The sequence below is a fragment of the Chaetomium strumarium genome (genome assembly GCF_033439665.1).
Source record: "Chaetomium strumarium strain CBS 333.67 chromosome Unknown B0T15scaffold_4, whole genome shotgun sequence".
Classification (NCBI taxonomy): Eukaryota; Fungi; Ascomycota; class Sordariomycetes; order Sordariales; family Chaetomiaceae; genus Chaetomium; species Chaetomium strumarium.
The window spans coordinates 2,191,582-2,213,364 of NW_026944432.1; the positions used below are offsets into that span (position 1 = coordinate 2,191,582).

Consider the following 21,783-nt stretch of genomic DNA (forward strand, 5'->3'; position numbering starts at 1 on the left):
AGCCAATGACCATCGATGGTGCCGAGGCCTGTCGGTGCGTTACACTTGGCTTCAGCTAATCCAGAATCCTTGAGGTTGGTGTTGCTTGTTTTGCCTTGGCAAGAGCTTATCTGCAGACCGCAAGAGCCTCAGGCACCCTCATGTCAGTAACCCGAATCTGGGAAGCACAGCCTGAGCAGCACCTGCTATGGAATCCACCCGTAGGAACAAGCCTAACATTGGATGCATCTTCGCCAACAGCGTTGACTGCGATCGTGTCCTTCTGGTTGGTGTTGTTTGGTTGCTCCAATCACACTACCCGTAGTTATGCGCGGGGTCGATTGCGACCTTCCACATTCGTGAGCATGTCAGCTTTCATCTTTCATCCGCTGAATCAACTGGCAGCTACTAGTACCAGACTACCAGTTAGCCAGTTATCGTCGCTGCCATGTCTCCAATGAATGGATTTGTTAGTGCTGATCGTGTCTCGGTCCAATCCAGGATTTGGGGCTCGAACCTGTAGATGATCGTCAAGCGGGGAGACGCAGCGATACCGGGCACAGCCAGGGTAACTTCAGCTCATGGTGGCAATCCATGCATTTTGATTCGATCAGAAACGGGTACCTGCTTGCATGCGCCGTAAATGTTGATGTCTCTTGAATGTTCTTGCTCCCTTAATTGACACCGGGCAAGCTCCAAGCACTACCCTTATCTACGCACTTGAGGGTCTCTGCACTCCATCCCCACGCTCCCTTGTTGTCTTCACAAGGGGAAGCTATGTCTTCAGATCGGGCTATTGAGGCTGAGAAGCCAGCAAGCGAGCACGCTTCTATCCGCGATGCGACCACACAACCCGCCCCTCAGGGCGAGGAGCAGTTGACAAGACGCATACTGTTCAAAACAGACACGAGGTGTGTTTCGTTCGCTCTCCTCAGTTCCGTTCCAACATGCGCCCAACCCATCCGTTGAATGATAATATTGATGGTAATCCCGGGCACAGGATCCTCCCAATCCTCTCTCTGCTCTTCCTATGCTCCTTTCTCGACCGCACCAATGTCGGCAACGCGAAAATCATCGGCCTCGAAAAGGACCTGGGAATCTCCAACCTGCAGTACAACCAAGGCCTGGCCGTCTTCTATGCAACCTACATTGCCAGGTACGCTTCTTGCCCTCTCTCCCTCCCCAAGGTGTGCCCAAAAACGAACACTCCCTCCATCCAGAGCGCTCCACCTCCGCCCCCTTCCCGATGAATAACCAAAAATAACCAAAAATAATAAAAAACAGTGAACTCCCCTCCAACCTAGTCCTCAAGAAGCTCACGCCTAAGCTCTGGCTGCCCTGCCTGACCTGCGCATGGGGTTTAATTACCATGTGTTTAGGCTTCGTGCGGAGCTTTGCCAGCTTCTTTGCCGTGCGGGCGCTGCTCGGCCTCGCCGAGGGCGGCCTCCTCCCGGGCATGGTGCTGTACCTGTCCGGTCTGTACACGCGGCGCGAGATTGCCGTCCGCGTCGGGCTGTTCTACACGGCTGCTTCGCTTTCGGGGGCTTTTGGTGGTACGTGTACATATATGATTTTCTTGTCTTCTAGGCGTGGCATATCCCCTTCGAGGGGAAGGGGTTGGGTCTGGAGGTTTTAGAAAAGACAAAAAGCTAATAATGGGGTGTATGGCCCTGAACAGGTCTGCTCGCCCGTGGGCTGTCAGCCATTGGGCCGAGGGCCGGATTGGAGGGATGGAGATGGATTTTCATTATTGAGGGCTTGATGGTGAGTCTGCTTCGATGAGTTCGTATATCTTGAATCGACAAGCTAACCATAAGGAGACTATTCTTGCCGGAATTATGGCGTACCTACTGCTTCCGACCAGTATCTCGAGTGCGCCGTACCTGAGCGAGGAAGAGAAGGAGTTCGCCTTGCTCCGTCTCCAGGGGCGGACACAGGGCACTATCACGGAAAGATTCAAGTATGTCATTGTCAGATCGGGCACTCTTATGTTTCAGGTACGGCGAATGTTGAGCTGACGTCCGCAGTCCTGTGCTCGAGCGCGAGGAAAAGTTCAAGTGGTCTGAAGTACGCCGCGGAATTTTTAACGTCCAGGTCTGGCTCACTTCGACCGCCTACTTTGCTATCTTGTCTGGGCTGTATAGCTTCGGCCTGTTTGTACGCACCAACCCTTTCCAAACCCCCCCCCCCCCCCCCCCCCCTCCCCCTCCCTTTCCACGCACCCAGCTGCTGAACTATCGTCTACCAGCTCCCCACCATCATCAACGACATGAAAATCACCTCCAACGCCAACGAAACCCAACTCTGGTCCGTCATCCCCTATGCGGTGGCAACACCCATAACCGGTACGTTGCCCCCCGCCTCTCTTCCCACCTCTCCTCTCCCCTCCCCTATTCCCCCGCCCTAACACCCCACACACACTAACCCCCGCTGCGCCATGGCTTACGGAAAATTCAGTCCTGATAGCGTTCGCCTCGGACCGGCTCAACCTGCGCGGGGTGATGATGCTGGGCACGCTGCCCGTGGCGATCGCGGGCTACGCCGTGATCGCCAACGTGTCGTCGGCCGCCGCCCGCTTCGCCATGACCTGCCTCATGGCCATCGGCATGTACGCCAGCGTTCCCTGCGTGCTGGTGTGGAACGCCAACAACTCGGCGGGCCACTACAAGCGCGCCACGACGTCGGCGCTGCAGCTGGCTGTGGCGAACTGTGGCGGGTTCGTTGCGAGTGAGTTACTACTATTTTCCTACTATTACTCTAATTACCCTCGTCTGGATGATATCCTTCGTTGAAGGAGTTTGAGGGGGGGAAATGAGAGCTGGTTGGCTGATTTTGGTGGCACCTTGAAAGCGTTTGTGTATCCCAGCACCGAAGCGCCGCTGTATCATAAGGGACACACTGTTTGTCTTGGCCTGTTGGTTTATGCCTGGTTTGCGTAGGTCTCCCTTTGCTCTACTCTCATCTGTCGAGTTGTCAAGGTTGGCTGACACGGTGATTAGGATACTGGCCAACGTTTTGTGGTGTGCCAAGGTCAACAGGGACAAAAAGGATGGGAAGTATGCGCAGTATGAAGGGAGCGAAGATGACAGAGACCCGAGGTTCAAGATGGTACTGTAAAGCTGAGGGTTTCACGGAGGTAAGTCAAGGGAAGGGAGGGCTGAAGCATAGCGGAAGAACTCCAAGGGATGATGACAATGAAACGATGGCTATGTCTTTCAGACCGTAATGAGAACCAAGGAGTCATTGATATATGGATATTGTACACTGTCTAATCGCCAAATACCAGAACTCCTATACTCCTACCGCAGCTCCGAAATGATGTGCTATTGAACCCATGACAGACCGGTTATTGAAAAACAATAAACCTCGAGAAAAGAGGAAATATCAACGGGCAAAACCCAGGTAAAGAGTGAAAAGGGGTGTAAACTCGGAAGGATATCAGGGAATACAGCCGTATTAGTAAGAATGACTGTGAACATGTCCTGAGAGGAGAGAGAAAAGAATGTGCGGTTGAACAAGTGTGGGGGGTTCGGTCAAGCGAAGGGTCGTGATCGTAACTCGGATCAATGAGTAATAGAGAGGAGTTGAGCGAGTGAGTAGTTGAGCCACTGTGAGGGTAGTTGCGCGAGCGCCAGAGTGGTTGAGTGAGCGTCAGAGTAGTTCAGCGAGCGTCAGAGTAGTTGAGCGAGCGTGAGAGTCTTGAAAGAGCGACAGAAGGATCCGAAAGGTTAAGTGAGCTGCAGGAAGGTAGTTGAATCCAAACACTGAGAGAGTGACTGAAGGTGGCCGAAATGGCTCTAAACGAATGGAAAGGATAGTCCTAGAAGAGCGAGTGGAGAGGACGATGCCGAATGTATAGCAATGAATGAATGACTGGGACGGCGAAAGAGTGACCGTGTGCTGAGAAGAGCGAAAGAGCGACCGAATGCTTGAACGAGCGAAGACAAAGCCGTAAAATATGGTCCTGTTGCCAAAAGTGCCGAAGCCGAACCCGTCTAAGTAATGCGCCCCCGATGCTGCCCCTGTATCCGAGTAGTGTATTGGAAGAAAAATGAGTGTCCATAAAGCGTTATCCTGTTGACAACGCCGAACGAATGTAAATGTTTCGTAACGAGCGTAAGATGAATGACCGACTGGAAGCGAGAGTGTTGTGACGTATTAGAGGTCCGGCCTCTCATGAGCCAGGGCCGAAAAGCAACAGCAGCGCAATAACGAATGGAAGGAGAAACGGGATATCAAGCCTGGACTCGGCATTATTTGCCCGCGTTCCCAACTCCGCTGGTGTCCTCGCTGATTTGGCCGGTCTGCTGCATCTTGGAGAGGACCGGGACAGCGACACCGGGGCAGCCGACGCCCTGGGTGGTCAAGTTGAAGTTCTGCATGACCTGGATCATGGCGGTGGCACGCAGCTTCTGGGTTTCGACCGACTTGTCCGCCTCGTCGTTGAACTTGTCCAGCGTAATGGGGATGGCGACCTGCTCCTTGCTAAAGATGAAGCCCTTGGTCAGGGCCTGCGTGAGCTTGCCGAGGAAGTCCGGGTCAGTCGGCGCCGGCGGGCAGTAGCACGGAATCGGCTTCTGGTTGGCACCGGTACAGGCGCCCTTCTGGACCTGGTCCTTGCCCTGGCCCGCCGTCACGCCGAAGGACTTGGGAATGACATTCTGGTTGACGGCGCTGGAGCTCGAGTTTTGGCGGGGCGCCACGGCCGCGGAGGCGCTGGCGGCGAGGAGGGCGACGAGAGAAACGGGTTGCATCTTGAAGGAAGGAGTGTCTGGTTTCTCTGGAAGGGGGAGCGAAAGGGTCCGGCCCGGAAGATAAAGAGTACAAGGTCTGAAGGAAAGACGAGACCCCTAAGAGCCAACTAGATGCTATGAGCTGAGTGGTGGATGGGTGAGTGGTGAGAGGAGATGCAAGAACGAGAGACTGTCTGTCTCCTTATATACCCAACCCATCCATGTTCATCATAGCTTGCGTAACATATCCCAAGCATGGAACCCTCTCCTGGAAGAGATGACAGGTCGACGGCCACAAACGCGGTGGCACCGTGCACATGGGCGGCGGGCCATGACGAGAAACGAAACATGAGGTGGGCATCAAACGTCAAAGCCCTCTGATGTGATGTACCGACCGCGTGGTCCAGCCGGTGTAAGCTTGATTTCCGGCGCTTGGGCAACTGCATTTTAGCCGCCATGCATGACTCCACGAAATCATGCACATCAGATGGATGGATGCAATTGCCGGGCAGCTCCCGCTCTGCGACGCCCGTACGGGCCCCCTGCAGCGGCCGTGACAAAGCATGGGACAGGCGCAACAAAGAACTCCCCTTCTGTGTCGGTCGTTCTGGTTGCCGGCCGTAATGGCGGCCTTGCCCTGATCCCTGCCATTGGCTCTCCGGCACTCTTCCTGCGGCGTCCGATGTGGGGTAGCTTTGGCCCGGCCCGACAGCGCGACAGGTCCCGCTCCGGCCCCGTGTCGTCCGTCGCATTCCGCTACAGACATCGGACGACCTGTCGCTTGCATCGGTCTAGTTCAAGGGTATGTCAAGACTGCATCGATGGCACGGGAATCGGTGGATTAGGGTGATGTGAATGTCTGATTTGACACAGTTCTGGGCAGTCCAGCCCACAAGACAAGCCGAGCACGCCGCAGTGGGTGGTACCTGCCAGCCAGAGTCGCGTGGTCTTTCCGCACTCACCCTCAACGCCGCGACATCCCGTTCAGAGGATGCTAGAGTGATGCATCCGCAGCACCACGACTTGACACGATGGATGCAATTTTCAAAGCATATTTCAACAAGCAATCGGCCGTTTGGTGTAGCCGGTTATCACGTCAGTCTAACACACTGAAGGTCTCCAGTTCGAGCCTGGAAATGGTCAAACAGCTTGTGTCTACTGTACCTTTTGTATTTTTTCGTTGCTCCACCTCCTACACTTTCCTCCTCTTCAGTCCTGCAATTGCTTGATTTCTACTACGAAAGGCGCGATGGCAGAGTGGTCTAATGCGTGAGACTCGAAATCTCATCTCTTCGGAGGCGTCGGTTCAAATCCGGCTCGCGTCGACTTTTTCGCCCCCGTCCTTATGGAGTGTCAACCTTTTATGCTACTTGGGGGTCCGAGCGTTTTTCAACCTATGGCCCCCTCTAAAGAACATGTCTCCGAATTATTGCACCCCCTCTTTAGAGTTTAGAGGGCCATCGGTTGAAAAACGCTCGGACCCCCAAGTACTTGAATGACAAGGCCAGTCATTAAGAAGGTGAGATAGTTGGCAAACACCAAGGGATAAGGTTAAGGTGTTATACATGTAGTTGTATAAGGCACGAAGCGTACTGAGCTAACTGGGAGAGGAGCTAAAGAATCCTAAATTCCGGAGTAGACTGGGACTACACCTCAACGAAGTTTTCCCATTAATATTTGGTCTTCTCAGAGGACTCCTTGGGGTTTTTGAGTTCCCTCCAGGCTCTGCTCAATGCACCAGTTTCACAGCCCCAGCCCTCCTCCGTCTCAATCTCACCGCCGCCACACCCGATGCATCGGTGCCGTTCCCACCAGCACCCGCAGTACCATTACTCGGCGCCGTACCATTCCCGCCGCCGCCGTTTCCATTGCCCCCTCCATTTTCATTCCCACCGCCATTACCTGCTCCATTCCCATTCCCATTCCCATTCCCACCCCCAGGAACAACGATGATAATGTTGTCCCCGCCGCCCTTGCCTTTTCCTCGACCCCTGCCTCTACCTTCGCCATCTCCTCTACCCCGTCCCTCTCCTCTTCCCTCTCCTCTTCCGTCGCCGTCGCCGTCGCCGTCGCCGTCATTATCACCCCGTCCTGGAGATGGCGCTGCCACAGCGACCGCTGGGCCGGCAAACACAGTCACTGCTGCAAGGGCGCCCTGCAAAGGACGGGGGTTTGTTAGTCTCCGAACGAGCAATGGGGAGGAAGAGAGGGGGGGTTAAAGGGAATGTAGGATAGTGTGATGTGCTGTGTGTACTAGTAGGTCTAGGTAGTCTTACGGCGTAACGCAGACTGAGTGCGTTGGTGTTGGGTCCGCTGAATCCGGCAGCGGTGCTGGCGGCTGAGAGCCCGCCGATAGCAACCAGCGCGTGGGTGAGGGTTGGAGCGTGCATGGTGTGCTGAGGTAGGAGTGAATGTTTAGTGGGCGGAGGTGATTGATCGATGCAGAACGTAGAGGGGATACTGTATGGCAAGTAGACACTAGACGGCTCAGCCGTCGTGTGGGTGAATAATGGTATGGAAGCGGAGGCCTGAGATGGATACTGTCCGAGTATTCTGGTGGATGGGAAGGGATAGGGTGGACCTCAGCTGTGGAAAGGTGAAGAGGAAGGTTTAAGAATCTGGGGGGTATGAGAGGCGTGTGGCACTGGATTCGCTGAGGGCATTGAGATGGAGGAAGTGTACAAAATCCTGAACGCTTCAGGGACGGAAATCAAGCTTGTGTCACTCGTCAGACCGCCCGATCATTAGAACATCTCCTTAGCGAGATCAGCACCGTGCCGGCATGTCCTGTACAACAGAGATAATTATTGGTCTTGAACCGTAGATGAAAGCCAAGGGACAAGATCATGTCACAGTCCGCGTGTCGTGCCGCACTTTGGGCCAGCGCTCGGCGAATTACTACTCGATTCAAGACCTACCGAGCGGCACAGGATCTACCCAGATCTACGTCTAGATTCCTCTGTCGCGTGGCACAGTCTAGACTTCAGATCCAGGCCGCTACGAGTGGCCGCAGCTGTGCCATTAGATTGCGGGTGGCTGACGTCAAATGTGTCGGAGACACCCCCTGACTTCGCTGGGCCAGTTCGGTCCAGGACCCGGGCTAAACCCCCAGCTTTGCACAAAGAAAATATAAAATCATTGCCTGATAGGATTGTCTTGGCTGCGACAAGTTCAGGCATCGTATCTTGATTTTCGAGGTAGCACCATCCGCGCAAGCAACCCCGGGGCCACGACACAGGAACAAGAGAGGAGGTAAGTTGATAACGTCAAAAGGGCGATCAGAAGCCTCGGAACTAATCCTATCGGAACAGCTTCAATACGCTGCTATGCTATCCTGGACTTGTTTCCGTGGGCTCTCCTCTGTTTGTAATTCGTAGCGCAGCGGCAAAAGAGAGCATGTAGACTTAGCGGACTGCGAAACTGTTGGCGAGGGAGGAGACGACCGGTGTCGTAAACGACGCTCTATTATTACTACTAGTACCCTGCAACCATTACCCTATCCCCGGGCTCGCGATTCTTTCATACCCAGGTGCTGCCGATCAGGTTCTTACAGTCTTCTAATGGCCTGGTCAGCTGGCATTCAGAAACCGAAGCAACCCCTAAATAAAGGCAGGGGTGATGTCCGGTAGCTAGTACTACCGGGCTAGCGGCCAATCTCGCTTGCGCGTTGACAAGTCCGCCGGGAGCCCTGGTGGTGATTTAAGCTTATTGAAAGTTCGTACCTTACTACTCTCTTTTTTTACTTCCGCATTTCAGTTTCGTAGAACCCGATACTGGACTTCTCATCATACAATAATCACTAAATCCGAAATTCTATCTGCCGGGAAGTTTAGCATCATCGTTGTCATTACGTCGTAACTTGGATATCAACACCTTGTCTATCTCCCTCTCTTAGATAACCCCCTCCCATGGACATATCAACGGCTTCCCAAACCTGGCACGACCAACGCGGTATCTACAGAACCCATATCCACCAGAAACAGAAGGTCACTCTCCGCCATCTAAACACCTTTGCTTTCTTCCACCCCAAAAAGTCTGCGCTCCCTCTCCCCTCTCAAACATAAGCCCGGTGATGCGAGTGCGAGCTGCGGCGACTGCCCGCGCGATGGCCACTCCTACTCCTGCTGCCATGGCGACTCCTACTATGGCTGACCCTCCGGGTCTCGACATACCTCGTCTCGGTCTTGACGGCGCGGTCGCCGTGGATCCACGCGAGCACGGCGGTGATGAAGAAGAAGATGGTGTTCATGATGCCCAGGGCGAAGCAGGCCTTGAGCATGCTGCACGTCTTGTTCAGACTGACGCGCACGCCGTTGACGGTGGCGCTGCCGAAGATGCCGAAGCTGACGTCGTAGCTGGACCCGCGCGCGACCGACGCGCAGTCGGCGCGCGCGATGAAGCGCAGGTAGTACACGCCCGCGATCAGCGCGCCGACGAAGGCCAGGTCGATCAGCGCCACGAAGCGCGCGTGCGTCGACGACCGGTGGTAGCTGAACAGCGTGAACATGGCCCACGCCGTCGCGAGCACCGACACGATGAAGAGCAGCAGGATGTAGGTCGGCGCCATCACGTTGGCGTCCATGTAGCCCGACACGAACCAGGCCAGCATGCCTAGAATGGGGATCTGTTGTATGGCAGAGGTTATTTAGGATCAGGCGTGAGGAATAAGGAAGGTGGGGGGGAATGTAACTCACCAGAGTGATGATCTCGAGGAAGCGCCAGAAGGCGAACATGATTGCGAAAAGCATCTTGTCGACGTCCGATGCGCCCCGCGTCGGTCCTTCAGTGTGCTGTGTATAACGGCCTTCTGCTGGTTGTCGACGATCAAGTACTAGGTCGTTTCACTAGCTGAGGTTCTGCCGCCGCGAGATATAAAGAGGTAGGTCGAGTGCAATGAGAAATTGAGAAGTACCAGTCATAGAAGTTGGTTAGGTGTAGTGCTCTTGATTCGAGGGATCCCACACCGTAAGCCGCCCTCAGTGAATCCTCCTGGCGTCGAGGGATTGGTTCCCAGTCTGTGTTGGCGGGTTATGTGACTTGTACTTTGCCTCGCATGTGTCCCTGTCTCGGATGCAAGGTACTACGGCAGGCGCACGTGGTGATGAAGGTACAGATCCTGTGAGGATAACTGCCCAGACTACACCGGAATGCGAAGTACTTGGTTCTGGCTGGGAATCTAGGTACTGCTGGTGGCTGCAAGATACCCGTGAAATCCGCCCCGTCGCAAACTGCAGTGGTCCCAACGATGCGGGCAAGCGGGGTTCCACACGAACGAACCAAGAACCGGGGGCTGCGCCGCCAACTGAAGGGCGTGGTAAGAGAGTCTAGAGAGAACTAAAGCAAGTAGATCTGTAGCTGGAATGCACCGTGAGACTCTTCAAAAAGCGAATCGCTGGGAACTGTGAGAAATGCACGAGGGCCCTGAATTTTTGTTGCAAGCAGGGAGCAAATGTCATGACTGGCCATTCATCGGGGAACACAAGACGGAAGAAAGCTGAAAAAAAGACGGAGGCTGGCAATCCAACCAATCACAAGCACTCACACGGAGACCATGGTTGCCGGGCACCGGCCCACGTGTCAGGAATCCGGATGGCTGGTGCCAACTACAAGACAACTGGCGGCCTCTTTTGAGTTTCCGGATGCTGGATTGAGTATACAAACTAGATGGTAGTAGATCTCGCATTTTAGTATGAATCCGAACTTGTTCCCTTCATACAAAGCGCATCCTTCAATCAACGATCAATCACACCAAACTCGTCAAAATCCCGAATCATCGGCCCCACACCATCCGGCTCCGGCCCGGATCCACCTCGACTCAACGGGCTCCGGTCGTTCGGCGCTCCCGTAGCACGAGCCAGGGCCCTTCCACCCCTTCCTCGCTCAGCTCCACCAGAGGACACCATAAAGACCTCCCCGTCGACCTCCACCTCCTCGTCCAGCAGATCGTCGAGCTCAGAGAGTCCCCTGCCATGGGAATAGCCATGGCCATGGTAGCCACTATGAGCCAGCCTTGACTGCGTGCGGTGAGCGTAAGGGCCCGGTGAGGGAGTCAGTCCACCGCGGCCATGCATGGAATACGGTTGCCCCTGATGGTGGTCCGACGCAGCCCACTCGTGCTCCTCTGCAACAGGGGGCTTCACCCGGATACCTCGCCCCGATCGCTGGTCCCGCCTGAACGAGGCAGCGGGAGCAGCAGTGGGCGAAGTTGGCGAGCGAACACTACTCCCCGCCTCGCTCCCCGAGTAAGACAGCAGGCTCGCCGCCGACGCTGAGCTGCTGAAGGCTGAGTAAGCGCCGCCATTGCTTGCGACGGAGGGCGCCCGACTGCTGTTCCTGCTGCGGACTGATCCGAGCAGCGTGCGCTGCCCTGTAGCCACCCGCGGCATTGGCGGCATGAGGAAGTCATCGCTATGTGTGCTGCTGTGGCCGCGGGCGTATGCCATGGGCCGGATGCCTTCCTCGCCGGCGGATTGCTCGGCCTCGCTGTTGGAGACATCGCTGCTGCTGGTCCATCTAGCCGGCACCGTCCAGCAGTGTGACAGCTCGTGGGCCGCTTCATGCGTGTTCAGGCGAGGCCCACCGGTTTTCCATGGGGGCACTTTTACGCCCTTCAGCCGCGGCGAGATATGGTATGACACATCGTCCTTGTACCGTATGCCGGGTGCGTCGACAGAAACGCTGGCCAGAGTCTGTAGAATGCCGTAGATGAGCACCCAGCGAGCGCGCCGGGCGGTGAACGGATCGATCCGCCCAAGGTGATCCGTTTTCTCGAATTTGCTGAAGGCGTCGATGAGGTCCGAGTGGATAAAGTCCGACCCGAGGATGCATATGTTGGTCGCTTCCGTATATGCCAGTTGGATGCGTCGCTCGTCTGCCCCCATCCGACCGGCCCCATTCGTCCTGCTGGCATTCTTCTTGACTGACTTGCCGCCAAACATCCCGCCCGCCGAGCCCTCTTTTGTCGGGCTGCTGCTGCCGGACCGTGGTGCGATGGAGACCGGCACGAGCGGATAGGGATAGGGGATGTGCGGGAAGCGATGTTTGTTGTCGAACTCGATGAGCATGTCCGTCATGGGCAGATCCGGCGTGTCCGTTTCGAGTCCCTGCGTTCCGCTTTCGCTGACCATCATCCACTTGCGACTCGGACGAGCTTCGGACTCATCCCATACGATATCACGGTTGACAAGATAGTCATACAAAGCTGCAAAGTCTTTTTGTAGCAGCTGCCCCACGGTTCTTGTCAGCCAGATGTCCTCTTCGTCCTCTCCAACCTGAGCCGAGAGGCCACCACGGCTCCGCGATACCGGCGGTGGCCATGATCCGAACTGCCGAGTGTAGTACTGCACAAAGAACTGCTGTAGTCTATCCATGGCCGCCTTGGCCGGCGCTGTGACGACCGGCCCGCTTGTGTTGGCGGTAACCGCCACCGAGGACGGCCACATGTCGCCGTAGTCGAACTCCGCCAAGCGCTCCTCAGCAGCCTGGATGCGCAGCTGTGTCTCGAGGGAGACACGTTCTAGCAGACCCCGAGTGATTGGCGTCACATGTTTGAAGTCGGCGCACTTCTCGAGCTGCCCGTACATGCCGGCGCAGTGTACAAAACTCTCCCGCCATCCTGCCTCCCACCGAACCTCACTGCTTTCGCTCCACGCCAACAGGCTCACGGCTGTCTCTGGGTCGTTCCGCACATCGTCAAGGCCCTTGGCAGAGACATACCGAAGAAGAGCCCCAAGGGTATCAGACGTCCGGGGCATGTAGGATTCGAGACGAGTAGAGAGGTCTGTCAGGGCTTGGAAGAGAGAAAGCCCCACCAGTGAAGCATAGGAAATAAATGCAAATACATTGCGGGTCGTGATGTGGTATCGAAGCTGGTCGAGCCGCGGGAGGTTGGGTGGCGCGGGGAGGTACATCTCATACGAGATCTGCCCATCCATCTCCCACACGCTGCCGCTATCCTCCGAGCCAGGAGGGGTTGGTTGAGCCCCATGGCCATATTCTCCTGGGACATGATGAGCAGCCTGCTCAAACGACCCGTAACACTGCGGCATCGGCAGAGCGCCAGCAGGAGAAGAAGGGAAGTCGACGTCCTCGTCAGTGGACCCTTCCCGCAAGAGCGTGAGGAGGTAGCGAGATTCGGTTGCCTCGATGATGTGCGACGACAGGCGGAACGAAGGCTTCAGTTGTCGTGAATGGTCTTTTCGGCCCAGGAAGACAAGAACATCGCCAGTTGGATCCCACAGCTCGGGGTCCTTCCGAAGCTTATTCCACCGCTGCATAGGTCTTCCGGCACCGATCCAACGCTTGATAAGCGAAGCAGAGGCTTCGGCCACAACCGGCAGGGGGTTCGAAGGCATCGCCGCGTTGCCCGCCTCGTTCCACCGAGATCTAGGGCCCTGAGGCGCCGCGCGATAGCGAGCGGACGGCATGGCGGAGTCATATTCGTCGTCATGGCCTTGGAAACGAACACCAGCGCCCTGAGCTGGTCGTACAGTTGCCGAAGACTCTGGTCGGGTGTCGGTGGCCGGCTCAGCGTCATCGCTGCCCTTGTGTTTCTTCTTGAAGGTGAAGGCTTTCACCAGGCCTTTCCGAACTTCGTCAGTTTTCTTGTCCAGTGCAATCCTCAAACCAGACCTCTCGATCTCAGCAACGTCATCTGTCTTGGTCGGCAGTCCCCTTGCCCGGGAGTGTGCCAACTCGTTCGGCTGACTGTGTAAGTGCGATGTGCTGGGGCCTTCTCTCATACGATCCAAGCCAGGTCCGCTTTGACTCCTACCCCTTTGGTTGCCGTAGCGGGGCGTCTCATCGTAGTATGGAAGCATTCCATCGAGGACGTCCCTCTCCCCCATAAAGTCACGGTCATGTGAGAGACCGGGCATGGCCCCGCTGGGCAACTCGCTGTTCGTACCATTGTCCGCACTGTTGTTGGACTTGGGCCGCGCTTGACTGGCCTCCCGACCCTTTTTACGGACATAGGCACTCCGACCCGACATCGTCGCGGCGTGCTGCGGGGGAAAGAGACTCGAAGCAGAGCTGCCAAAGACTCGCAGGGCTCAACCTGTAAGCCAGATCTGTTTGGTTAAATCGTTGATCCAGGCCTCCGGGGCGAGGCTTGTTGTTCGCCACACCGGCGAAAATCTCGGACGAAATTTGCGAGTGTCGTACAAGAGAGGCACGTCTGAGGCCTTCTCGGCGCGGGGGTTATTGCTCGTCGTTTCCGTACCGAACTGCTTTGACAACCACCACCAGGTCGATCACAGCAGATCAAGCCGTTGCGGGAATGACAGCAAGTCAGAACGCAGAGGCTTTGCGTGTCTCGGAGGATGGAGTCCAATACTGAAGGGAGATGTTGCTTTTTCCGGGGGACTCGTGTTGGTTTGCTTCCCTCTCCTTTTTCAGGTCTGCCGTCAAGAGGCGAAGCTGAGGATTCGTGTTCCAATGCTACAGTAACTGCAGACTGATTCACTCTGCGCTAACGCTTGGTGCTCGTCAGTTCCCTCGCCGCCGGTCGAGGTGTGTTTTGGCGGTTGAGGCTACCATGGTGTATCATGGAGGGGTGATACCGAGGCGCAGTGCCACCCCATATTGGACGGCAGAGAGCTCATGTCTGCCGTTGGCCAAGGCCGGATTCACCGGCCGCGGTGCCAATACCGTGGCATGTTGCAGCGCTACACACAGTAAGGCGAGATGAGATCTTGGCCTAACATGCCGCAGGGGTGCTGTATGCGGTCCTACGGGCGTGGTATGCGCGAGGAGATCCCAGGTTCCGCATATCGTCACCTACCGTTGGAGGGGACTGATAAGGAAAATTGTCAACCGGGCGATGTGTAATCGGTATTGGAGGACGGACATCGGTCGATAACCAGGCACGGGTCAGGGACCGGCGGACCTGCATTGGCGGTCATCCAATGAAGCCACCCGATTGAGGACAGTGAAACAGTGTGGTTGTTGACACTCGCTCCCTGCTGCAAAAGCGAGGGCGTTGAAATGCCCTAATGCCTTAACCGCTGCTTGACAGGAACAGTGAATCTCGATTTAACCTACGGACTTGAAACTTGAAGAAGGCCCAGAAGGAAGGATGTGGTTGAAGCCCCCACTGGATCAGCGGAGATTGTGGAACGTTGGTGGAGATGTTGATCCCGGGACCCCACCTCTCAGCTGCAAGGGTATCACTGTCACATACAAGTCCAAGAGAGATAGCAGGGAACCTAGGGATATCCAGTAAGATTAGATTTGTACCTTAGACTAAAGGTCTTGAGTCTTGTATAGACCTGAGGCTCTGCTTCCTGTCTAATTTTCCCTTGTAATCTCGTCGAGAAGTGTCTCGAGCCAAGATCGCCAGGCGACACCAAAGTCGGGGGGTGGCCTATAATCTATGATTAGTGTGCATGTTCTAGTGGTATGATTCTCGCTTCGCATGTGAGCGGTCCCCGGTTCCTTTTGCCTCATCATCCGGAACGCATTAGAGCCATTAGGTAGACACTCCCGCTGAAAATAGGAAACGGAAGTAAAACACTCATATAAATAACGGAAGACGACCGTTTTGATATACGTGACTAGTGCTCTGCTAACTTAGCAAACCGTCCAACATGGAAAGTAGTCGACAGGTTTAGGATTGCGTTTTGTCCTTCTACTATTAATAATAGCTTTTAGTCTATTTTTAATTTGCAAGGTATAGTTTCTTGTCTTTATTGCTCCTAGTTTCGGGTCCCTTTAAGCAGACAGTGAGCTTTTATAAGCAAACCGTCACGGAGTTTTACCTCAAATGGGCTCATCGAGCTTGACTTTAAATGAACAGAGTCATCGGTACTTGGGACCCTTCTGTGCGCCAATTACCCGCAGGTTCCAGGATCAGATTGGGAAGGCGGCTTGAGTACCCGCCTAGCATGACAGGGGTCCAGCAAATGCGAAGATAAGGCAGAGTTCCGACGCACGGGCAGGTCCAGAACGATAAGACACCATTCGCTGTGGACCTCAGATTTCCCCAGCACCGTCAAGCCATGCAAGCAGACCACCTACCTTGTTGGACGCGGCAACGGCAGTAACTAATTATCGACGTGGATTTTGATATGGGGAGAGACGCAGTCAGCCAAGATCCTTACGACTCTACCGTGGTACATACAATATCGGCATGTTCCGGGGCATCCGGAGCATTATACCCCGGGAACATCACTTGGTCGTTAGGTCTTGTGATATAGTCCGAGGTGCGGATTCCTAGGTACGCTCGAGCTACGTTACAAGTTACTGCCACGGTATTGTAGATGAACCGTTGACGCTTCGTGGTAGGGATCCAAAGGTCCTGAGTATCCGTACTAGCGGCCTTAAGAGCGCCAGTCGCTCATTGAAACCTGTGGCTTTGAGCAGCGAGAAGGAGGGAGATGTAAGTGATTGGACAGTATACATCCAGCCTGGCCGTGAACTGCTGCGCCGATGAAATAGGAAGAATATGGTCCATATCCAGTTACATTCGAGCTGGCATCTGCTCTACTAGTAAGGGACCCGCGTTTCCCAAGTTGAGCTAGCCACACTCGAAGTCGAATGTCGCTGAGGGTAGTGCTTACTTATCCCTAACCCTGGCCATACGAGTTCGCAAGCAACACAGGATCGTAAATTCATAATGCCCCTCACCTACAAAACAACCCCACATCACAGAAAGTGAGGTGACCAAATTTTGAATATTTCATCCCTTTTTGATTACGATCCCACTGCCTCAGACCGCATCTTTGGATATTACCGTTTACGCATTGGGCTGCATGCGGCAATGGCTTCCCACGACGGGAATACCGTCTTTCTGACGGAGCAGGAGGCGGAGCGCATCCGGACCACGGTCAAAGACAGACTGAAGAAATGTGACGGACTCGTGGGCCATGCGCGGGAGCCTAGAGACAAGAAAACCGCCATTAGCAGTGCGACGGGTGCGGCCCTCATGGCAGATATGGCCAACATGGGGCCGTCAAAGGGGGCGACGATGCCAGCCATCGGGCTAGGGCAGCCATATCCGCCATGCGTCACCCCATTTAAAGACCTGCAACCAATGAAGCTTAGCGACCTCCGAATGGAAAGTCACCATCGTGGCCATCGGCTCACCGTGAAGCGCGCCAGTCCCGTGGTTAAACTCGCGGCCAGGTCATGGACCATGGTTCAGGACGAGGCGGGAGAGGAGGCTGAACGTCTCGAGCTGTGCTTGCATAAGATGAGACACGGCAAAGAGCTCTTGGAATTAGCAGACTCTGCTTTCATAATCAAAGAGCCTTACTTCACTCTCACCGATGATGGTGAGCCCACCATTCGGATCGACCATCCCTCAGACCTGGTTGTGGTGCCCGAGTCCGAGGCTTGGAGTATCAACGGGACAAATGGAGAGCCTACGGACGCTGCGGCAGCTGAGCAGAAGGCGAGATCTTGCAAGGACCAAGGCAATTCTGCCCTGGAAAAACTAAACTTTGCCCTGGCCCACGCAAGATATTCCGAGGGTCTAAGAGTTGCCCGGCAAGACATTGTGTACAACACAAACCCGGACCTGGCCCGTGACCTCTCCCGCAATCGCGCCCATGTCAACCTCCTTCTCAGCCAACTAGACGAAGCCAAGGCGGATGCAAAAGCTTCACTCATCGGCAAGGAGGATGATCCGCGGTCCAGGGAGCTCGATATCAAGGCCTTCTTCCGTGCTGGGATGGCGGCGTACCATCTCGGCGACTATCACGAGGCGAAGGAGTTGTTTGAACAACGACTAAAGCTCACGCTAGATATCAACCCGAAGGAAACACAGACGGTTCTACGGAGGATCGTAACACACCTCGGCGAACAAACACAGGCGATTCTACGGAGGATCGAAACACGCCTCCGCGAACAAGAGGCAGGGACACACGACTTGAAGAAGATTCGGGCGGGTCTCTCTCGAGCTCGTCCGCGGGTTGAGGCTGCAAGTTTCGTCGGCCAGACCGCTGTAAAAGACAGCCCGGGCCGGGGACGCGGCCTATTCACAACCCGCGATGTCGCAGCTGGGGAGATAGTCATGCTGGAGAAAGCTTTCTGTGTGGTGTGGGGCTTCGAAAGCGATGCTCTGACAGCCATCACGTACGACGTGCGAGACGACCGGATTCGCGTATCGCCGGCCGGTCTCACCAGAGCGGTGGTCCAAAAGCTGCTCAGCAACCCCTCGCAGATCGAGAAGGTCATGGATATGTACGGCGACTGGCAAGGCGACAGCAACACCAAGAATGTCTTCAGTACTGACGACGGCCCGGTTGTCGACACCTTCCGGGTCCACGACATCGTTTCTCGCAACGCCTTCGGACCGGGCAGCCAATACGGCGAGAAAGGCGCGCAGGACGCCAGCACAGGGCTCTGGATCCGGGCCGGGTACACCAACCACTCGTGCCTCGCCAACGTGCACAAGGAATACGTCGGCGACCTGATGGTGCTCCGCGCCACGCGGGCGATCGCGGCCGGCGAGGAGATCTTCCACAGCTACGACGAGTCGAGCGACTACGAAGCGCGGCAGAGGGCGCTGATGCACACCTGGGGCTTCGAGTGCGAATGCCCGCTGTGTGTCGTGGAAAAGGCCGAGGACCCGGCCGTGCGGAAGAAGCGGAGAGAGCTGGCGGCCGAGGCCGATGCGTTTGTGCAGAAGGAGCCCTGGGCGAACGCAAATCGGCGCATCATTGTCAGGGCGCAGCGGCTTGCGCGGGCAATCGAGGAGACGTACGATGGCGAGAAATACAAGGGGCTCCCGCGGCTGGCGACGAAGAGCATCCAGGAATGGCTCGCCCACGCGACTGCGCGGCGATAAAATCGTCTCTGGCGTGATGATGGTTCGTGCTGGGAAGATGTCCATCCGGCGGGTCTCCAAAGAGGCAAAGCCAGTAAAATATACGAAGCGCGGTTGGATGATAGAGCTATGATGAACGAAGTCATCTGGAGTTGTGCGGCAGTCAATGACAGTTCATGTCCCACCAGCAGCCAAGCATCTTGGAACGATGACCATGGCACCTCCCGGAACCATGCATTTCGGGTGATCGCCGACGAAGTACTTGACTCTCAGAACATCCTGAGCTTCTTCCGTCGTCCAGGTGACCATCCTTACACCAACGTGCCAGTAGCTTCTGGGTTGCGTATCCGACAGTTCGGGTCTGGGATGCAACCCCTAGGGCCCCCCGGGGCTTCCGGGGCTTCCAGGGCGTCCGTTCCCGGGCGTTTGCAGGTTGGTCCTGCGTTGAGACATGACAAATGCGGATGTCGGCGGTTCCCTATCACTTACGAACCATGGGTAGGTCTCACATATCCCTATCGGTAGTTTACGAACTGTAAATGGGTCAACAAAATCAGAACTTGGAGACGACAGATACCACTTGTGGGGTGAACCTAGAAGATGGGTCGGACAGTTGTCGCCCTCCACAGTAGACCCGCTGATACCGACACGGGAGACCCCGGACCATGACACACCTCAACATGCAGCAGCGGGCACCCGCACGAATTCCCACTGTGCCCGGACATCTGAGCCATCGCGGGGAAGATGCGGCACCAGGCCCAGAATGCTTTCAGAGCTAGCCGCATTCTGGAGCTTATCGCGTGCTGGTCCCACACGTATCAAGCCCCTGGATCCTGGTTTTTTACCTCTGGCGGGTCCTGTCAAGACAATTCAAGATAACGCTATTAAGCACTGGTGTGGTTACATTTAAAAACCTATGGGCTGCTGGTCAACCCCTCAACGCCTGGGGCTCAGAGTCAAGGTCTCGGCAGGAAGTCGTTCGTAGTTGTATTATTATTATTATTATTATTATCTGTCTTTAAATTGAGAACAAGGGCACCTCAAAGGGACGGGCAGTTCGTCTATTATTCCACTGAAGTATTTCTAGGCCTCCCGGGTCCGGCACCCCGACAAAACGGCAGCATATTAGTCACCATGGACGAGGACCAAGTCCCGTCACAGATCGTGCCGGAGCGGGCTCCGAAGCGGACACTCGCCGACCGGATACACGGCGTGAAGAGAACGTTCTTCACCAAGGAAGGCCTCGTGGGCGACTACGACTATGGCTTCCTGTTCCGCCCCAATCTCCCCTTCATGAAGAAGGCCGACAAGCCGCCGCCCTTCTTCGGGCTCAACGACCGGATGCCCGTGGTGCTGGCCGTGATCCTCGGGTTCCAGCATGCGCTCGCCATGTTGGCAGGCATCATCACGCCGCCGCTCATCATGTCGGGCGCCGGCGGCGTCAACCTCGACACGGAGCAGACCCAGTACCTGGTGTCGACGGCGCTGATCGTGTCCGGCCTGCTGTCGGCCGTGCAGATCACCAGGTTCCGCATCTTGAAGACGCCCTACTACATCGGCACGGGCCTCATCTCGGTCGTTGGCATCTCGTTCGCCATCATCCCGGTCGCGTCAGGGGCGTTCAGCCAGATGTACGCCAACGGCTTCTGCCCGACGGCCGAGGACGGCACGCCGCTGCCGTGTCCGGACGCGTACGGGGCGCTGCTGGGGACGGCGGCGTGCTGCTCACTGCTCGAGATCGTGATCTCGTTCCTGCCGCCGCGCATCATCCTGCGCGTCTTCCCGCCCATTGTGACGGGCCCGACGGTGATGCTCATCGGCCTGAGCCTGATCTCGTCCGGCTTCAAGAACTGGCTGGGCGGCAGCGGTCTCTGTGCCGACGCGAACCCGCTCGAGTTCTACGCGCGCTGTCCTGACATCACCGCGCCCCATGCTCTGCCATGGGGCTCGGCCGAGTACCTTGGTCAGTCAGATTCAGCCTTTCCTTCAACGCCGAAGTCAACCCTCCCTCCCTCACTCACCCCCCCCCCCCCCCCCCCCCCCCGGGCCCTGACTGACACGCGAGAAAAAAAAAAATATTAATAACCCACCAGGTCTCGGCTTCTCCGTCTTCGTCACCATCATCCTCTGCGAGCGGTTCGGCTCGCCCATCATGAAGTCGGTCAGCGTGGTCATCGGCCTGCTGACGGGCTGCATCATCGCGGCGGCGTGCGGCTACTTCGACCGGTCCGGCATCGACACGGCGCCGGCGGCCAGCTTCGTGTGGGTGCACACGTTCAAGCTGTCCGTCTACGGCCCGCTGGTGCTGCCGCTGATGGCCGTGTTCCTCATCTGCGCGTGCGAGTCGATCGGCGACATCACGGCGTGCTGCGACGTGTCGCGGCTCGAGGTCGAGGGCCGCATCTACGAGAGCCGCATCCAGGGCGGCGTGCTGGCCGACGGCATCAACGGCCTGCTCGCCGCGCTGGCCACCATCACGCCCATGACCACCTTCGCGCAGAACAACGGCGTCATCGCGCTGACGCGCTGCGCCAACCGCTCCGCGGGGTACTGCTGCTGCCTCTTCCTGGTGGTCGCCGGCGTCTTCGCCAAGTTCGCCGCCGCGCTCGTGGCCATCCCGTCGCCCGTGCTCGGCGGCATGACCACCTTCCTCTTCACCGCCGTCGCCGTGTCGGGCATGGCCATCATCGCCCGCGGCGTGCCCTTCAACCGCCGCAACCGCTTCATCCTCACGGCGGGGCTGGCCCTGGGCTACGGCGCCACGCTGGTGCCGGACTACTTCGACCACGTCTTCACCTACGCCGGCGACAACAAGGCGCTGCAGGGCTTCCTGGACGCCATCAGCCTCGTCATGGAGACCGGCTTTGCCGTCACGGCGGTTGTGACCGTCGCGCTGAACCTGACCCTGCCGGTCGAGCTGGAGGATCTGGTCGATGCGGTCGGTGGGGGGGATGAGACTACTGCTACCGGTCCGTTGGTGAGGGAGCAGAGTGAGAGTGGGAAGGAAAGTGGTGAGGAGGTGAAGGGGAAGACGGCTTGATCTAGTGGGGGGGAGGGGGCCAGGGGGACGTCAACTTTGGTTCGCTACCTAGGTACCTATTGGGGTGGTTGGTTTTCTATCTATGGGATACCCTGTGTGTTTATATACTACTGTGCCATTTCGGGGCCCGACATTTGGATACGACGGCTACCCTGCCCGTGGATGATAAGTTAGATGCTCGGGTTATGCATACGACTGGAGATGAACGGTATTCTAGAGAGTGCATACACAATAACACGAGCGAACAAGGCACCTCGTCCCAC

General features: G+C 56.4%; 7 protein-coding genes and 2 non-coding genes across 9 annotated transcripts; 5 read left to right on the forward strand and 4 right to left on the reverse strand.

Moving 5' to 3' along the window:
- Window positions 1-410: 410 nt before the first annotated feature.
- B0T15DRAFT_533155 (major facilitator superfamily domain-containing protein) lies at window positions 411-3,219 on the forward strand. Its single transcript, XM_062869347.1, has 10 exons — window positions 411-890; window positions 980-1,135; window positions 1,264-1,532; window positions 1,658-1,743; window positions 1,800-1,939; window positions 2,007-2,136; window positions 2,228-2,324; window positions 2,437-2,706; window positions 2,830-2,914; window positions 2,979-3,219. The coding sequence occupies exons 1-10, from the start codon at window positions 757-759 to the stop codon at window positions 3,094-3,096; spliced, it is 1,485 nt and encodes a 494-aa protein (XP_062721483.1). The 5' UTR covers window positions 411-756; the 3' UTR covers window positions 3,097-3,219.
- A 1,013-nt stretch (window positions 3,220-4,232) lies between these two features.
- Window positions 4,233-4,733, reverse strand: B0T15DRAFT_493850 (uncharacterized protein; the record flags this gene model as incomplete). Its single annotated transcript, XM_062866977.1, has 1 exon — window positions 4,233-4,733. One exon carries the CDS (start codon window positions 4,731-4,733, stop codon window positions 4,233-4,235), a length of 501 nt encoding a protein of 166 aa, XP_062721484.1.
- A 1,048-nt stretch (window positions 4,734-5,781) lies between these two features.
- B0T15DRAFT_t120 lies at window positions 5,782-5,855 on the forward strand. The gene has a single exon. It is a non-coding gene; the product is annotated as a tRNA-Val (tRNA).
- A 100-nt stretch (window positions 5,856-5,955) lies between these two features.
- B0T15DRAFT_t121 lies at window positions 5,956-6,037 on the forward strand. Its single transcript has one exon. It is a non-coding gene; the product is annotated as a tRNA-Ser (tRNA).
- A 58-nt stretch (window positions 6,038-6,095) lies between these two features.
- B0T15DRAFT_533160 (uncharacterized protein) lies at window positions 6,096-7,532 on the reverse strand. The gene is made up of 2 exons (XM_062869348.1): window positions 6,989-7,532; window positions 6,096-6,867 (listed from the first exon to the last, which is right to left on the reverse strand). The coding sequence occupies exons 1-2, from the start codon at window positions 7,100-7,102 to the stop codon at window positions 6,442-6,444; spliced, it is 540 nt and encodes a 179-aa protein (XP_062721485.1). The 5' UTR covers window positions 7,103-7,532; the 3' UTR covers window positions 6,096-6,441.
- Window positions 7,533-8,668: 1,136 nt separating this feature from the next.
- Window positions 8,669-9,621, reverse strand: B0T15DRAFT_206641 (uncharacterized protein). Its single transcript, XM_062862626.1, has 2 exons — window positions 9,407-9,621; window positions 8,669-9,336 (listed from the first exon to the last, which is right to left on the reverse strand). The coding sequence occupies exons 1-2, from the start codon at window positions 9,458-9,460 to the stop codon at window positions 8,767-8,769; spliced, it is 624 nt and encodes a 207-aa protein (XP_062721486.1). The 5' UTR covers window positions 9,461-9,621; the 3' UTR covers window positions 8,669-8,766.
- A 1,600-nt stretch (window positions 9,622-11,221) lies between these two features.
- B0T15DRAFT_378526 (uncharacterized protein) lies at window positions 11,222-13,702 on the reverse strand (the record flags this gene model as incomplete). The annotated part of the gene is made up of 1 exon (XM_062864240.1): window positions 11,222-13,702. A coding segment is annotated over one exon (2,481 nt), but the record flags the coding sequence as incomplete, so codon positions are not given.
- A 2,589-nt stretch (window positions 13,703-16,291) lies between these two features.
- B0T15DRAFT_206699 (uncharacterized protein) lies at window positions 16,292-18,787 on the forward strand. The gene has a single exon (XM_062862627.1). It carries the CDS (start codon window positions 16,471-16,473, stop codon window positions 18,499-18,501), a length of 2,031 nt encoding a protein of 676 aa, XP_062721488.1. The 5' UTR covers window positions 16,292-16,470; the 3' UTR covers window positions 18,502-18,787.
- Window positions 18,788-19,179: 392 nt separating this feature from the next.
- B0T15DRAFT_533167 (permease family-domain-containing protein) lies at window positions 19,180-21,533 on the forward strand. Its single transcript, XM_062869349.1, has 2 exons — window positions 19,180-20,443; window positions 20,574-21,533. The coding sequence occupies exons 1-2, from the start codon at window positions 19,615-19,617 to the stop codon at window positions 21,518-21,520; spliced, it is 1,776 nt and encodes a 591-aa protein (XP_062721489.1). The 5' UTR covers window positions 19,180-19,614; the 3' UTR covers window positions 21,521-21,533.
- The last annotated feature ends 250 nt before the right edge of the window (window positions 21,534-21,783 follow it).

Bases quoted from the DNA above. Each gene is read 5' to 3' on its own strand.
- B0T15DRAFT_533155 (XM_062869347.1), top strand. From the start codon at position 757: ATGTCTTCAGATCGGGCTATTGAGGCTGAGAAGCCAGCAAGCGAGCAC. The intron at 1,744-1,799 runs GTGAGTCTGCTT...AACCATAAGGAG, and splicing joins TCATTATTGAGGGCTTGATG to ACTATTCTTGCCGGAATTAT. The intron at 2,137-2,227 runs GTACGCACCAAC...ATCGTCTACCAG, and splicing joins TGTATAGCTTCGGCCTGTTT to CTCCCCACCATCATCAACGA.
- B0T15DRAFT_533160 (XM_062869348.1), bottom strand. From the start codon at position 7,102: ATGCACGCTCCAACCCTCACCCACGCGCTGGTTGCTATCGGCGGGCTC. The intron at 6,868-6,988 runs GTAAGACTACCT...CGTCCTTTGCAG, and splicing joins CACTCAGTCTGCGTTACGCC to GGCGCCCTTGCAGCAGTGAC.
- B0T15DRAFT_206641 (XM_062862626.1), bottom strand. From the start codon at position 9,460: ATGCTTTTCGCAATCATGTTCGCCTTCTGGCGCTTCCTCGAGATCATC. The intron at 9,337-9,406 runs GTGAGTTACATT...GCCATACAACAG, and splicing joins TCCTCGAGATCATCACTCTG to ATCCCCATTCTAGGCATGCT.
- B0T15DRAFT_206699 (XM_062862627.1), top strand. From the start codon at position 16,471: ATGGCTTCCCACGACGGGAATACCGTCTTTCTGACGGAGCAGGAGGCG.
- B0T15DRAFT_533167 (XM_062869349.1), top strand. From the start codon at position 19,615: ATGGACGAGGACCAAGTCCCGTCACAGATCGTGCCGGAGCGGGCTCCG. The intron at 20,444-20,573 runs GTCAGTCAGATT...ATAACCCACCAG, and splicing joins GGGCTCGGCCGAGTACCTTG to GTCTCGGCTTCTCCGTCTTC.